We start from the raw sequence: 16,511 nt of genomic DNA on the forward strand, positions 1-16,511 counted from the left end.
AGTCCATTTTTTAATGTGTATTTTTACTAGGAAATCACCTGTTTCTTCTAGGTTTCCAGTTTGATACACTTGGCTCCTTATTTGACTTTTGATTTCTCTTCTCTTACTAGTTTTGTACAGAATTCTTAATTCTATCTACTTTTGCACTTTTTTTTTTTGATCAGGTGAAGAATCACAAAAGAAGTGAAAATGGCCAGTTATTGCCTTAACTGATGACATTCCACCATTGTGATTTGTTCCTGCCCCACCTTAACTGAGTGATTAACCTTATGAAATTCCTTCTCCTGGCTCAGAATCTCCCCCACTGAGCACCTTGTGACCCCCACCCCTGCCTGCAAGAGAACACCCCCCTTTGACTGTAATTTTCCACTACCCACCCAAATCCTATAAAACGGCCCCACCCCATCTCCCTTCACTGACTCTTTTCGGACTCAGCCCACCTGCACCCAGGTGAAATAAACAGCCTTGGTGCTCACACAAAGCCTGTTTGGTGGTCTCTTCACACTGACGCGCGTGACACCAATGATGACGTTAAGTGATTTTTAATTAACCTCAGGTTAATAGGCCATCATTTTCAGGACCCAACTGTTAAAAGACAAAATTACAGCACATCTAGGTTTGCAGATCTTAATTGGCTTTTGTTTGAGATTCTAGAATCGGGCAGCACTCCGGACCAAAAATGGTCCAGAATGCTCTGCCACATGACATCTGCAGGTTATATTTATAACCACAGAAAAGAAAGTGACATACAGAAAACAAGTGAAATACAGAGACAGCTCCATTGGTTACAGCCTGGATTTGCCTTTATGGAACCTAGTTTGAACAGTTGGCCGCCTGCCATTGGTTGACTCTTGGCAGCTGTGATTGGTTTAGCCTCAGCTATTTGTTATAAAGACAGATTTCTAAGTCAGATTTTCAGTTTGTTTATAACATAGGGCATTAGTAGTACTCTCAGTCACCATCATTTTGGGTTTCTGGTCTCAATGTAACGTCAAAGGTTCTTGCCTTAGCCATGCCAAAGAATTGGTGTGGCGGCAGCCCGCGGTGAGAGGGAGACACGGATCAGACTGAGAGAAAAAAGCTGTAGGCTTTATTGAGCAGAGTGGCAGTACAAAGCTTCCACAGCGTGGAAGGGGTCCTGGGCCGGTAGCCAGTGTTAGATTTTTTGATCACCCTTTAAGCCCTTTAAGGCGGGAAATACGTGCGGCGGGAAGATGTTACCAGAGCGAGAAACAAAGACAATTAACATGTATCAGATCTTGAGGAAAACCGGAATTGTAACTTAAGGTTTATCTACTTTATGACCTTGCAGCGGCATGGCAAAGGAGACAGGATCTCACAGGATTTTACAAACTGTGTTTACAAGGAATCGGAATTGGGAGCATAGATAAGGTTTGCTGGTCACAGAAAAACGGGCTTTTAACATTCCTTTCAGTTTCAGGGGAGGGGGAAGGGAGAGAGGGAGCGAGGACACAGGGAAGCTTACAGCAAAAGTTTCGCTGTTTATAGCTTTCTTGGGGAAGAAAACACATGCACAAATTCTGATGTTAGGAATATTTTAAGTATATATCTTCAATATTATTCATCCAGGACCAAAGTAAGTCCTGTTGCAGGAAATGAGTGAGTTTCACAGCTGTCGGAGCCCCTACTCGACCCAGGAAGCCCAGCTGGCACCTCCTCTCATCAACACATCGTTTCAGTAAAGTCAAGAAAACTTTATTCCATTATTGTTACCAGTGGCAGGTATGCAAGTTACCCTGAGTTACTGACAGTGAATCCATATGTGTCTGCAGCAACTTCAGTTCTTGCCTCCTTAGGAGAAAGAATTCGACTGACGGACATAAAGTGGAAGAAGAGACCAAGGTGAGTTTTAGAGGAAGAGTGTAAGTTTATTTTAAAAAGGCTTGCTAGAACAGGAAAGGAAGGAAAATTTGCTTTGGAAGAGACCCAAGTGGGCATCTGAAGGTCAAAGACAGCATTTAACTTTGATCCTAGGACTTTATAGGCTCACCTCTTTCCCATGATTTTTCCCTTAGGGTGGGCTGCCCGCATGCACAGTGCCCTCCTTACCCTTGGGAACTGAGCACTTGCCGTCTTTTTAGGAAGCTTGTACGCGTGCCCATCTGAGGCTTTCCTCTCTTTTCTGGTGGAGTGTCCCCAGAAGGTCATACTTCACCATTTTGTCTCTTAAGCACATGCCCAGGAACTTTCTTCTCCCTGTCATTTGCATTCAATTAACACTTCAATGTTAACAGCTGTGGATCATCAGGAGATTGTCTCTCCCTGGTGCCCTGGTGCCGGCTGCCAAATTAAAAAACCTGCTTGTAACAGAAGTTGAATGGAGCTCATATCTACAGATATTTAGGTCTGAGTCTTCTGGGCAGCTGTCCTCATCTTAGCTCAAGTAAACTGTAAAATTCTATTTTGTGCCTCAGCTTCTTCCTTTAGGTCAACAATATGAACATACTTTAATATGGTACATTTGTTCCTGATGAGCTACTTCTGTTGTACAATCAAATGTAAGGAAGTGTCAATGAAAAGAGTCAAACTCTGTAAAACATTTGAAGAGATTTATTCTGAGCCAAATATGAGTGACTATGGTTAGGACACAGCCCTTAGGAGGTCCTGAGAACATGTACCAAGGTGGTCGGGGTACACCTTGTTATTATACATTTTAGGGAGACATGGCACTTCAATCACATACATTTAAGAAATACATTGGCTTGATCTATAAAGCTGGGACAACTCGAAATGGGGGGCTTCCAGCTTACAGGTAGATTTAAAATTTTTCTGGTTGACCATTGGTTGAATTTATCTAGAGACCTGGGATCAATGGAAAGGAATGTCTGGGTTAAGGTAAAGGATTGTAGAGACCCAAGTTCTTATTTGCAGAGGAAGTCTTCAGGCAGTAGGCTTCACAGAGAATAGGTTTTAAAATGTTTCTTATCATACTTAAAGTCTGTGTTGATGTTAATTCCAAAGAGGTATAATGAGGCATGTCCGACCCTCACTTCCCGTCTTGGCCTGAAACAGTCTCTCAGATTAAGTTTTAGAGAGCCTTGGCTGAGGAGGAAGTCCATTTAGAAGGTTGGGAGCCTTAGAATTTTATTTTTGGTTTACAGAAGTGTATTTTGCTTTTGATATTATTAACTGTATTTCAAGTCTAACATGTTTTCCTAGGAGCATTAAATACTCTGTGGATTTTATTACACAAATAAGGCACAGATCCCATTTTATCATTACCTTCATTACTACCTATATTGACATAATTTCAACTGAATTTGGAAACATTCCAGAGTCTGGGCTTCCAATAATCCTTTGTGATCCTCTAAAAGGTATATTACATTTTTCCTCAAGACATAGCAATATCTAAAATCACTCATAGAATGTCCTGCCACTTTTGTTTATCTAGTTTCATCAATTTCTCTAAAATTGACTTTGAATATCCCTTTAAACTCTTCTGTTTTAGAAAGCATCACAAGGAAACATCGAATGATCGTGGTCACAAAATCTGTTCATATTCTTCCTTTCTCTGAATATTTTTTGCAGTGACAAATATTTGTTTCTGTTGTATTACTGTTAAAAGGAATGCTTGGAAACAAAGACAAAGATTTATTACAATAAGTGATCCAGTCACAATAAATCAATTTGTCATTTGGACTTTTTTTTTTTTCTGAGATGGAGTCTTGCTCTGTCACCCAGGCTCGAGTGCAGTGGCGTGATCTCGGCTGACTGCAACCTCCGCCTCTTGGGTTCAAGCAATTCTGCCTCAGCCTCCTGAGTAACTGGGATTACAGGTGCCTGCCACCACACCCAGCTAATTTTTGTATTTTTAGTAGAGACCGGGTTTCACCATGTTGGCCAGGCTGGTCTCAAACTCCTGACCTCGTGATCCACCTGCCTTGGCATCCCAAAGTGCTGGGATTACAGGTGTGAGCCACCGTGCCTGGCCCTTTTTTATTTTTTAAAGTTGTACTTTTGAAAATGTTCAGCAATGAATTGAAATAGTCTCTAAAATGTAATTTTTTCCCTGGTCTAAGGTGACCAGATTTCTAGAGAGTGAACCCAGGACAGAACCACACCACAAGTAAAAAATATGATTAATAAGTTTACACGAGTATGTTATTTTAACATAAAACATGCAAAAGAGGCACTTATTTGGAATTATTTATTAGTCTGCATTATATACTTCACAGCATCATGAATGTTCTTATTTTTTAAATGTAGGACTAATTAGTGTCAATTACTACTAAGTATTAGTACAAATAATTAACAAACTATAGAAATGATCCCTGAAAGTATAGTCTTAATTATTAGTACAAATAAATAAGCAGATGTTTGAAAAAAATTACGTTTTGAATAAAGTTATTATTTTAAATTAGTTTTAGATTCACACAGAAATTAGAAAGAAGAATGCAGATTTCCCCTGTAGCTGCAACCTAGTTTTCCCTCTTATTAACATATTAGTATGTATCAGATGTCTTCTTAACATCTTACATCATTTGTTACCATTAATGACCAGATATTAATATGTTATTATTAAATAAGCCCACGTTTTATTTGGTTTCCCTCAGTTCTGTCTTTTTCTATTCTGGGATCCCATCTCAGATCCTACAGGACATTTAGTTGTCATGTCAGGCTCTTCTTGCCTATGATTGTTTCTCAGACTTTCCTTCTGATAGCCTTGACAGTGTAAGAAAGACTGGTCAGGTATTGTGTAGAATATATCTCATTGTGGTTTACTTGGTATTTTTCTCATAATTATACTGGGGTTACGGGTTTGGGGGAAGCAGATCAGATGTGTAGTGCTATTCTAGTCTCTTCATGCTCTCAAGATGCATTATCACCATTAATGTTAATTTTGATCACCTGGCTGAGGTAGTGTTTTCAGGTTTCTCACTGTGAAGTTACTTTTTCCCCATGTCCATACTGTATGTATTCTTTTGGAGGAAATAAGCATGCAGAGCCCACACTTAAGGAGTAGGGAGTTAGCTCTACCTCCTTGATGGCTGAGTGTCTACATTAGGTATTTGGAATTCTTCTGTATAAGATATTTCTATTTGGCCAATTTGCGTATTTATTTAATCATTTATTTAGAACAGTATGGACAACCAGACAGTTACTTCAATCTTTTGGTTATTATCCAATTGTACAGTATTTTGTTGCTTTGATTTCCTACCTGTGGCCATTGGGAGATCTTTCTATTGGCTCCTGTTTTCCTTTGACATAACTGCATGTTTTGTTTTGTTTTGTTTTAACAATTTCTTTCTGACACTTCAAGAGTATCCTGGCTTATATATTTACTGTCTCAGCCCTAGTTTAGCTATTTCTTCCAAGAGCACTGATTTCCCTTATTAGAGAATGGTTTTAAAAACTTATATCTGGCAGCTAAATATGCTCATTGCATCTTGTCCCTCACAGCTGACAATGCAAGGAAATATATATGTGTGTGTTCTAACCTACATATACATGCCTAATTATAAAGATTTCTATGTGGATCCATCTGTGTATATATTAAGCTACATGTGAGTTTATACTGATATCTCCAATCAATGGACTCTGATCCATTATCACAAGAATTATTCTAGCCTCCCCTGCCTTTCTTGTCTGTAAATTCTCACTCTGACAGCAAGGAATTAGCTTCTACCATCTGCCATTTATTTAATCCCTTGTTCCAGTATAAACACCGAATTTATTGTTGTTGATTCAAATTATAAGTTGTGATTTAATAATAAATATATGTTTGGTCTCTGTCTCCATTTCCTGGTACAGAGCTCCCAAAACCCTTACAATTTCTTGAGTGATAGGGGTGCTAGGAGCATTTTTTGTTCTCATATTTGGTCTTTGACCCTGGTTTCTGACACAGAGTTCCCAAATGCCTTAAAAATCTCTCAGGTAATAGGAATGTCTTTTGCTCTGCTCCTGGATGGCTTCGGGATGGGGCATGGTCACCAGAAATACCAAGCCATGATTAGAAGCTTGTAACTTTCAGCTTCATATCCTATCCTCTGAGGGGAAAGGGGGCTGGAGATTGAGTTAATAATCAATCATGCCTATGTGATAAAGCCTCCATAAAAATCCCTGAAAGAGGTGGGAGGATCACTTCAGGCCAGGAATTTGAGGCCTGCCTAGGCAACACAGTGAGACTCCATCTCTACAGAAAATAAGAGAGTTGGGTGTGGTAGTGTGTGCATGTAGTCCTAGCTACTTGGGAAACTAAGGCAGAAGGATTGCTTGAGGGCGGGAGTTCAAGGTTGCAGTAAGCTATAATTGTACCCCTGCACTCCAGGCTTGGGATAGAGCGAGACTTTGTCTCTTAAAAAATCCTAAAAGATGGGGTTTAAAGAGTTTCTAAATTGTTAAATACATCCATGTGCAGGGAGCATGGCAAACCCCAACTCCATGAGGACAGAGCTTCCGCACTTCCAAACTTTGCTTTGTGTACCCCCTTATCTGGCTGTTCATGTGTTTTCTTTACCATATCCTTTATAATGAACTGGGGTCTTAGTCCTTTCAGGTTGCTATAACAAAATACCATAGACTAGGTAACTTTTAAACAACATAAATTTGTTGCATATAATTCTGGAGCCTGGAAAGTCCAAGATCAAGGCACTGGAAGATTCCATGTCTGGTGAGGGCTCGTCTCTCAGAGATAGTACCTTCTAGCCATGTCCTCACATGGCAGAATAGAGAAACAGGCTCCCTACAGACTCTTTTATAAGGGCACTTGTGCCATTCATGAGGGCAGAGCCTTGATTATTGGGGAAATCTGTCCCCAGTATTTCAATGTAGGTTCTTTCTATTTTTCATAAGTGTCGGCTGGCTGAGAAATAAAGACAGACAGTACAAAGAGAGGAATTTTACAGCTGGGCTGCCGGGGGTGACATCACATATCAGTAGGACCGTGATGTCCACCCAAGTCTCAGACCAGCAAGTTTTTATTAAGGGTTTCAGAAGGGGAGGGAGTGTAAGAACAGGGAGTAGGTACAAAGATCACCTGCTTCAAAAGGCAAAAAGCAGTGCTGCTAGTAAGGGTCTAACAAAGATCACATGCTTCTGAGGGAACAGGACAAAGGGCAAAAGCGGAACTACTAATAAGGGTCTATGTTCAGCAGTGCACGTATTGTCTTGATAAACATCTTAAATAACAGAAAACAGGGTTCGAGAGCAGAGAACCGGTCTGACCACGAATTTACCAGGGTGAAGTTTCTCCCCACCCTAGTAAGCCTGAGGGTACTGCAGGAAACCAGGGTGTATCTCAATCCTTATCTCAACTGCATAAGACATACATTCCCAGAGCGGCCGTTTATAGACCTCCCCCCAGGAATGCATTCCTTTCCCAGGGTATTGATATTAATATTTCTTGCTAGGAAAAGAATTTAGTGATATCTCTCCTACTTGCGCGTCCATTTATAGGCTCTCTGCGAGAAGAAAAATATGGCTCTTTTTGCCTGACCCCGCAGGCAGTCAGACATGGTTGTCTTCCCTTGTTCCCTAAAAATTGCTGTTATTCTGTTCTTTTTCAAGGTGCACTGATTTCATATCATTAAAACACACATGTTTTACAATCAATTTATACAGTTAACACAATTATCACAGTGGTCCTGAGGTGACATACATCCTCAGCTTACGAAGATAACAGGATTAAGAGATTAAAGTAAAGACAGGCATAAGAAATTATAAAAGCATTATTTGGGAACTGATAAATGTCCATGAAATCTTCACAATTTATGTTCCTCTGCCACAGCTCCAGCCAGTCCCTCTGTTTGGGGTCTCTGACTTCCCACAACACTTGACAATGAATTACCTGTTTAAACCATCCTCTTGGAGGTTAGGTTTCAACATATGAATTTTGGGGGGACACCAACATTGAGATCATATTAACCAGTAAACATAAGTAAATGTTTCCCTGAGTTCTATGAGCCATCATAGCAAATTATCAATCCTGAGGAGGAGGTGTGGGACTGTTCAATTTGCAGCTAAGTCATACAGAAGTATGAGTAAACTGGGGATTTACTAGTTGTGATTGGCATCTGAAGTGGTGGGGGGGGCAGTCTGGTGTTACTGAGCCCTTAAACTATTAGGTATGTAATAACTCCAGTTAGTTCATGTCATAATTGAACTATGTAACACCCAGCTGGTGTCCAGAAAGTTGGAGAATTGGTTGATATGGGAAAATCCCTCATATATTTGGTGTCAGAAGTGAAGTATTGAGAGTATAGATGAAAAACAGGTTTTTTTTTTCTTTTTACAGATATAGTAGTTTCAAAATTGACTATTACCCCTGGGGGAGAGAACTTTATAAAATAGAGTCCACTATTTATATTCAGTATATTCTGCTTTTAGACTATAGATTCTACTCATTTCCAAAGTGACTTAGGTTAGCACTTTCTGCCCATCACCTGCAGTGAGTTTTTCCATAAATTTGTAATACAGTTAGATTCCTGATCCCATTCTATATTTTATCCTTGGATACTACTGCACCCTAAATGTTTGATTTAATTTGTATAGCTTGTGATTTATTCTTTGGGCTGTAAAATTATATCAGTTTTATAAAATGCATAGTGTCAGGTATCCACCATTGAAGTACCATACAGAATACTTCAAATACCCACCCTATGTAACCACTGATTCGTTTATCTCTGTAATTTTGCCTTTCCCAAAATATGATATAAAATGGGGTGAAATGGTGGGTAGCCTCTTCAGACTGGCTTCCTTCACTTAGCAGTATACATGCAAGATTTACCCATGTCTTTGCATGCGTAGATAGTTTATTCCTTTCTATTTATGAATGGTACTCCATTGCATAGATGCACCCCAATTTGATTATGCATTCAGCTATTGAAGGAAATTCTGATTACATTTTGACCATTATGAATAGAACTGTCAGCTATTGAAGGAAATTCTGATTACATTTTGACCATTATGAATAGAACTGCTGTACATAATTACATGCTGGTATATGTTTGAACATAACTTTTCAAAGCAGTTGTCTAAATACAGGCAATTTAGGAGTGCAATTGTCAGATTATAAGGTGAGAGTTGTTCAGCTTTGGAAAAAAAAACTGCAAAAGTGTCTTCTGAAGTGACTGTACCATTATGCGTTCTACCAGCAATGAATGACAGCTCCTATTGTTCTTCAGCCTCCAGCAAGTGGTTTGTCAGGGCTCTTTTAGAGTTCAGCAGTTCTAAAGGATGTGCAGCTATCTCATTGTTGTTTTAATTTACAATTTCCTAATGATATGTTGAGCACCCTTTTGTATGATTATTTGCTATCTTTATATTTTATTTGGTCAGGTGTCCATTTAGCTATTTACTCATTTTAATTGGGTTTTTAGTTATCTTATTGCTTCTTTTTAAGAGTTCTTTTTGTGTTATCATTATTTTTAGAGACGGTGTCTTGTTATATTGCTCAGACTGGTCTCAAACTACTAGCTTCAAGCCATCCTCTTGCCTCAGCCTCCCGAGTAACTGGGATTGCAGGCATGAGCCACCCCACCCAACATCTTTTTATATTTTTAATACAATTGTTTTTACCAGATATGTATTTTGTAAATACTTTCTCCCAGTCTGTGTCTTGTCTTTGTTCTCTGAATAGGCTCTTTCTCAGAGTTGAAAATTTAGTTTTATAAAGTCTGTGTTATCAGTATTTTTTCTTTTGTGATGTGGCTTTTGGTATTATGTGTTAAACCTCAGCACCAAATCCAAGGTTGCACAGGCTTTCTTCTAGAATGTTTATAGTTTTGCATTTCAAATTTCAGCCTATGGATGATTGTGAGTGAATTTTTGCATAATTTTAGTTTGCATGTACATTATTTTCATTCCATATGGTTTCTAAATAATTGTTCCATCACTATTTTTGAAAAGTACACGGGATAGTGAATTTCCAAAATAATCGCACTGAGTAAATGAATGCTGAATTGTATTGATTTTTCAAGAGAGCCAAGAGAGGGCCCACGTCCACCGATAAACTGTGAGCAAGAGCGTCCTGTGCTGAGTCCTGACAGCCACCAGATGGCATGTGAACCCGCCTCTTCTGACCATCTCCCCTCAGATGGTGGGAGCAGGGAGACAAGAACTTCATTTTCCTCAAGGCTCCAGGACGGAGATCTAAACTTGATACTGTTCAGTGGTGAATTAAAAGCTTCTGTCCACAACTCGGAGTGTAGCGGAGATTCTGATTCAGAGGATTCTGCACAGGAAGGGTTCATGTAGAAAAATATAACCCCAAAATCCCACTGTTGCCATTGCACCCTGAGATCATTCTCAACGTCCAAGACATAGTGGCTACAATATATATTCACACAATGGCCTCTAGTAGTTAGTATCCACTCAGTGGCCACTACTACTGATGGAATCATGTCCACACAGTGGCCACTAATGAAATTCACACTCTTTTGAGAATTATTGGTTTCACAGCTTTGGCTGAAATGGAGCCTCTATAATGAAGTTTGATGTCATCTCTACTTTCCTGGTATGGTATTGATATGGTTGTTTTATAAAGTAATTTACTTTCCAGTAAATTCATACTTATAGGAAACATGCAATGGCAGTACAAAATACCTTTTATCCTTTCTCTCAGATTCCCCAGTGGTCACTCCAGTACCAGATTTGCAACTTCACACAAAATACTCTACTGTATTTTACTCAAAGCAGGGACACTCTCCCAGGTAACCACCACATAACCTCCAAATCAGGAAATCAATATGGTTTCTACCTGACAATCCAATCAGCTGACCCAGTTCACTTTACTGCCTGTGCTGACTGTGAGAAAAATGTCTCTTTCCCTTTGGATCCAGTTTTCTTTTCCTGGAACTGTTCCTGTGACTATCTCTCGGTTTCACAACCTTGGCAGATTTAAATAATAGAGATGAATCCAAGCTGCCTCTGTCATAGTTTTGCCAATGCACCACAACGTAGAAGTTTCTCTTTGCCTGAGGTAGTACCTGGAGTTCTTTGTCTCATGACCAAGAAAGTTAAGGAGTGCAGACACAAAGGGTGAGGTTGGAGTGAAAGTTTAATAAGCCAAAGATGAAAGCTCTCCACTACGGAGAGGGGACCCAGAAGAGGGTTGCTGTTTTTACAGTTGAATGCAAAGGCTTTTATAAGAAACCGATGAGGTCTTGGTATCTCATTTGCATAAGGCATGAATTTCTGGTGGCACCACCCCATCTTTCTAGTGCACATGCGGGCTCTTATCTTGAGTTACTACCTATTGCTTTGTTCCCCTTACTGTGCATGTGTCAGGGGACAGAATTTTCCATTGTGGGCATGTCTGGGCAAGTCACCTGTGTAGCTTTTCTTATCTGTGTGGCTGTAGGCATGTCTTAGGCAAGTCCCCTTGTGCATGTTCCCTTATCTGTGCCTGCAGGCTGTTCTTTTGTTTGAAAGGATTCATCTGAGGACCCACCCTAACTGCCTGCCTGACCGGGTTTTTTCCTTTCTCCCCTCTCACTTCTGCCCCCTGTTTCCTCCTGAGCAGTTGCAAACACTGCACTCCTCAGTACAGCCCACCAGGAGGAACACAGAGCCACCCACCCACCACAGGTGATCTCAACTGGATAATGACAAAATACACACATAAATCTCATCCTGTCACTCTCCTGATTTAATGTTCCTAATGGGTTTCCACTGGCCTTAGAACAAGGTCCATATGGCTTTCCATGGTCTACTGGCCCATGAGTGCTCCTGCCTGCTCCCCTCTCCCATTCAGTCAGCCCCAATTACCTGCAGTCCAATTTGCTTTCAATTACAGGGACATAGCAGGCTTGTGGGTGTCTCAGGAATTTTATGCATGTTCTCTTAAACCATGCACCCAGCGCCCCCAACCTTATCAAATTTTCTAAGACTTTGTCCAGCTAATTCTGTTGTAGTACGACAAGCCACAGACAAAACCCCTCAGACACCGACTTAAAGAAGGAAGTGGTTTATTTGGTCGGGAGCATTGGCAAGACTCCTGCCTCAAGAGCTGAGCTCCCCAAGTGAGCAATTCCTGTCCCTTTTAAGGGCTCACAACTCTAAGGGGGTGCACATGAGAGGGTCGTGATCAATTGAGCAAGCAGGGATAGGTGACTGGGGGCTGCATGCACTGGTAATTAGATCAGAACAAAACAGGACAGGGATTTTCACAGTGCTTTTCTATACAATGTCTGTAATCTATAGATAACATAACCAATTAGGTTAGGGGTCGATCTTCAACTACCAGGTCCAGGGTGTGGTGCCGGGCTGTCTGCTTGTGGATTTTATTTCTGCCTTTTAGTTTTTACTTCTTCTTTCTTTTGATGCAGAAATTGGGCATAAGACAATATGAGGGGTGGTCTCCTCCCTTATTCCCCCCCCACTTTGAGAATCTCACTCAACAGTGGGAGTTCTCACTTTTATTCTCCCTACCCATGTCTTCTTGCAAGACAGATCAATAGTGATTCATATAGTACACTTGTGCTGAAGCATTTTGGTGAACTAAGGTAGCAATGAAGCTTTTTATCATTTGAAGAAGTACAGGTAGCAAACAAGGGAGCAGTAAGCAGGTTCCTATTACTATTATAACTCTTATTATAAGAGGTTTAAATCCTTCTAGCGCTGGGAACCATTTTCCAAACATGGCCGCAGGATCAAATCCATGCCACACTTGCACGGGCACATGTGCCAGTTTTGTCATATCTCTACGTCTTCAACTACTTGCCCTTGATCATCTATGTGTAGACAGCAATTAATAAGGTTAAATTTCCCACACACCCTCCTTCAGCCGCTAGCAAGTAGTCGAGAGCCAATCTATTTTGATAGATAGCATTTCTCATCTGAGTTTCTTGCTGGGCCAGAATAGTCAAGGCTCTGCCTGTTTTATTAGTGATTATTTCTAAGACAGCTTGTAACCGTGTAATTCAGTTGATCATGTAAATGGGGGTCCAGTATCCCCATGAGCTGTCTTGTGCCTAAGTAGCAGGCCCATAATATTGTATGATTCTCTCAGGGGTCCATTCATCATCTTTCCAATTTCTCATAGCTATGCTTCTCTTTTTGCAGGAAGCATAGACAGGGAAGCCCAGGAGTTCACCTGTTTTTGTGGGCAGTGGGAAGAAAGATGGTCTAATAGTGCCAATAACACAACTACCTGCCCACTGGTCGGGTAATTTGGCGTAAGCTCTATGCTCCCATATCCAGTATAATCCAGTGGTGGCTGTCCACTCCCGGTGGGACTCCAGGTGAGTCCACCCATTTTGCAACTTTGGGAATTTACTAAATGGATTCCTCTCTGTGTGATTTGAACTCCACCAAGTGACTGTTTTTGTGGTACCATTATACAGTTTCTGTCCTAGACAACTAAGTAGTCCTACAGGGTGAGTGAATTCTTTTCTTTCTCTAGCTATGCAATATTGTCCAATAATTGAGGCTTTTAGGACCCAGAAATTATCAGGGTGATTCTTTTCAGCCAGGAATTCATCAGGAACTGGGTCTGTAGGTACTAATTCTCGGGCTTCCCATGGCCATTGATCTCCCATTACAGTTCCTCCACATACATAACATGAAGTGACACTGAGAGACTGGGCTACATGCTCGGCTAATTGCAAAAACAAATTTCTTGTTTTTCCTGGAATTTCTGGTACTGGCACATTTAGTTCATCATAGAAAGTTGGAAACACTGGCTCAGGAGAGCGTCTGTAAACTTCTCCTCGAACTAAGATATTTACTCAAGGATCCAGTACGGCCCCATCAATTCCTAAGGTCACACGCTCCCCTTTTTTCCGGTGAGGATCAAGGGGGTTGGTTATTACTAGCTCTAAGGGGTTACATTGTCCCTTAGTACAGGAAGGGCCATTTTTTCCTTTCTGAAGGTGGACTGGATCCTTTTCATTTTTTATCTAAGTGGCCCAAATGACACAAGACCAGCATCCACATTCATTTCTACACAGTCTTAATTCATGACAAATGTACTTATTTTCAGTAATATGGCGTTTTTCCTAACTAAAAAAGCCGCATCCCCTTCCTAACTTATTGCTATTAATGACAGCACAGGCATCAAATTTCAAGATTATGCATTTGGGCACCCCTTTTTCTTCTGTTCTGGCTAATACTTTACTTGTATCATTTATGAGTCCCCACCAGTCTTCAGTCCTTAATCTTATTTCAAAAACTGTGGACATGGGAGGCTCAGAGGGGTCATAACACACATCTGGTCGGTCATTTCCTGGGCTACATACCTTGTACTGAGTGTCATTATATAAACATGTTCTTTTTAAAGTTCCTAGGCATTCATAGTAACTATAGAACAGAAAGATTGTTTTAACTTGTTGCCCTACCTCGGTAACCTCATGTATACACTGAGAGCAGTCCTCCATGTGGGGAAAATCAGTGGAAATTTTTACTATACGAGTCCAAATTATAAGGAAAATGAGTCCTTTGATGATTCTCCTCATGCTTCAGCCATGCGTAGACCAGTCAGCTTCTGGGTGTGACTGGAGCAGGGCTTGTCGTCCTCCTCAGAGTCACTTTGCAGGGGTTGTCTGGGCCCGGTTTTGCCTCCCAGGTTTCAGTGGCTGCAGGTTTCACACGGCTGTGGTGGATCCAGGCTGGGATTCCTTCTACCTTTACAGCCATGGGGGTGGTCAGGAAGACGGTCTGAGGTCCTTTCCACTGTGGCCGCAAAGGGGCTAAGTTCCAGTCCTTTATCCACACAAGACCACCTGGGGAGAAAGTATGAACTGGGGCGAATAAGCTGATGGGACACCTCTCATTTACCCCAGTTGAGATTGTTTGTGTAATTTTCCCTAAAGCCTGTAGCTGTCGCTGTAATTCAATTCCACCTAACTCTCAGGGAGTGCCTAGAAGCTCCCATAATATAGGAGGAGGCCTATGATACAGTATATCATAAGGGGAGTATCCTGTTTTCTTAGAAGGAGTGCATCTAATTTTAAACAATACCATAGGAAGGGCCTGTATGCACTTTAATCCTGTTTCCTGACATACTTTCCCTATTTTTGATAGTCTAATTCATTCGCTCCACCTTTCCGGAACTTTGAGGTCAGTAGGCGGCATGTAGCTTCCAAGTGATTCCTAATGCCTTTGCTGTCTTCTGTACCAAGTCAGCCACAAATGCTGGCCCATTATCTGAGCCGATTCATAAGGGCAGTCCAAACCTAGGAATAAGATCTCAGAGAAGCACACGGGTTACCTCGTAGGCCTTTTCAGTTCGTGTTGGATAAGCCTCCACCCACCCAGAGTAAGTACACACAAGAACCAGCAAATACTTGTTACCTCCACATTTTGGCATTTCTGTGAACCCCACCTGAAGATCCTCAAAAGGAGCCACTCCATAAGCTTGTATGCCGGGCGGAACAGTGGGGCCTTGCCTATCAATGTGCTGTGGGCAAGTAACGCACCATTGTGCTACTGCTTTGGCAAGGGCTGGCAAGTGTGAGACGTAGAAGTACTGGCCTAACAATTTTTCAAGTGACTCTTGTGCTAGATGAGTGGTTTCATGCATGGCCAATACGATTGTGGCTCCCAGCAACTGTGGCACAGCTACCCTCCCATCTGGCAGTCTGATCCATCCTCCTTTTTTTACTTGCCCCCCTTCTGAGTGGAAGAAGTCTTTCTTCCTTAGAATAGGTAGGTACCAGGTCAGGTGTTTGAGGGAGTAAGGGGGTTGCTACCGGTGCCCAGTAAGGGGTAGATGCTGCTTTTCAAGCTTCTGAGTCAGCTCGAGAGTTTCCTAAGGCCACTGAGGTGGAGGCTCGCTGGTGTCCCCTGCAGTGTATGACTGCCACCCTCTGAGGTTTCCACACTGCCTCTAATAATTGTAGAATTTCTTGTTGATATTTTATGTCCTTTCCCCCAGAGTTTAACAGACCCTTTTCCTTATATAATGCTCCATGCACTTGGAGGGTTAGAAAGGCATATCAAGAGTCAGTGTAGATGTTTACAGTCTTACCTTCACTGAGTTCTAGAGCCCGAGTTAAAGCAATGAGCTCAGCCTTCTGGGCTGAAATGCCCTGTGGCAATGGTTTGGCTTCAATGACAGCATCCAAAGTTACCACCGCATATCCTGCACATCTTTCTCCATGTGGATTGATGAAGTTGCTCCCGTCCTTGTATAACTCCCAGTCTGCTGATGCCCATGGCTGGTCCCGAAGGTCAGGTCTGCTAGGATAAACTGAGTCCAACACTTCTACACAGTTATGCTCTACCGGGCTCTCTGATACTGGGAGCAGGGTGGCGGGATTTAGGGTGTTACGGACTTCAATGGTTATGCGGGGATTTTCACATAGCAAGCTTTGGTACTTGGTTAATCTAGCATTTGTTAGCCAATGATGTCCTTTGGTATTCATCAAAGTTACCACAGCATGGAGGGCCTTTATATTCAGGTTTTGCCCAAGGGTTAGTTTATCTGCTTCTTGTGCTCACAGGGCTGTTGCTGCCAGGGCCCTTAGACATGGTGGCCAGACTTTGGAAACCTCATCTAGTTGTTTTGAGAGATAGGCCACTGGCCTTGGCTGGGGCCCCACAGTCTGGGT

The 16,511-nt window shown here is 41.6% G+C and overlaps 1 protein-coding gene and 1 pseudogene across 2 annotated transcripts in view; one reads left to right on the plus strand and one right to left on the minus strand.

Annotated features, from left to right (window-relative positions):
* The window catches only part of VAMP7 (vesicle associated membrane protein 7), a 78,778-nt gene extending 78,297 nt beyond the window's left edge, over positions 1-481 (plus strand). For both annotated transcript variants that reach the window (XM_054676966.2, XM_063804776.1), the window contains one exon: positions 165-481. In XM_054676966.2, the coding sequence (XP_054532941.1) occupies positions 165-209 (45 nt within the window). In that variant the 3' untranslated portion in view covers positions 210-481. The remainder of the gene's footprint in view (positions 1-164) is intronic.
* A 3,747-nt stretch (positions 482-4,228) lies between these two features.
* On the minus strand, positions 4,229-4,308 carry LOC112207274 (small nucleolar RNA U3; annotated as a pseudogene).
* Between the last annotated feature and the right edge of the window lie 12,203 nt (positions 4,309-16,511).

This window comes from Pan troglodytes, chromosome X (genome assembly GCF_028858775.2).
Source record: "Pan troglodytes isolate AG18354 chromosome X, NHGRI_mPanTro3-v2.0_pri, whole genome shotgun sequence".
Lineage (NCBI taxonomy): Eukaryota > Metazoa > Chordata > Mammalia > Primates > Hominidae > Pan > Pan troglodytes.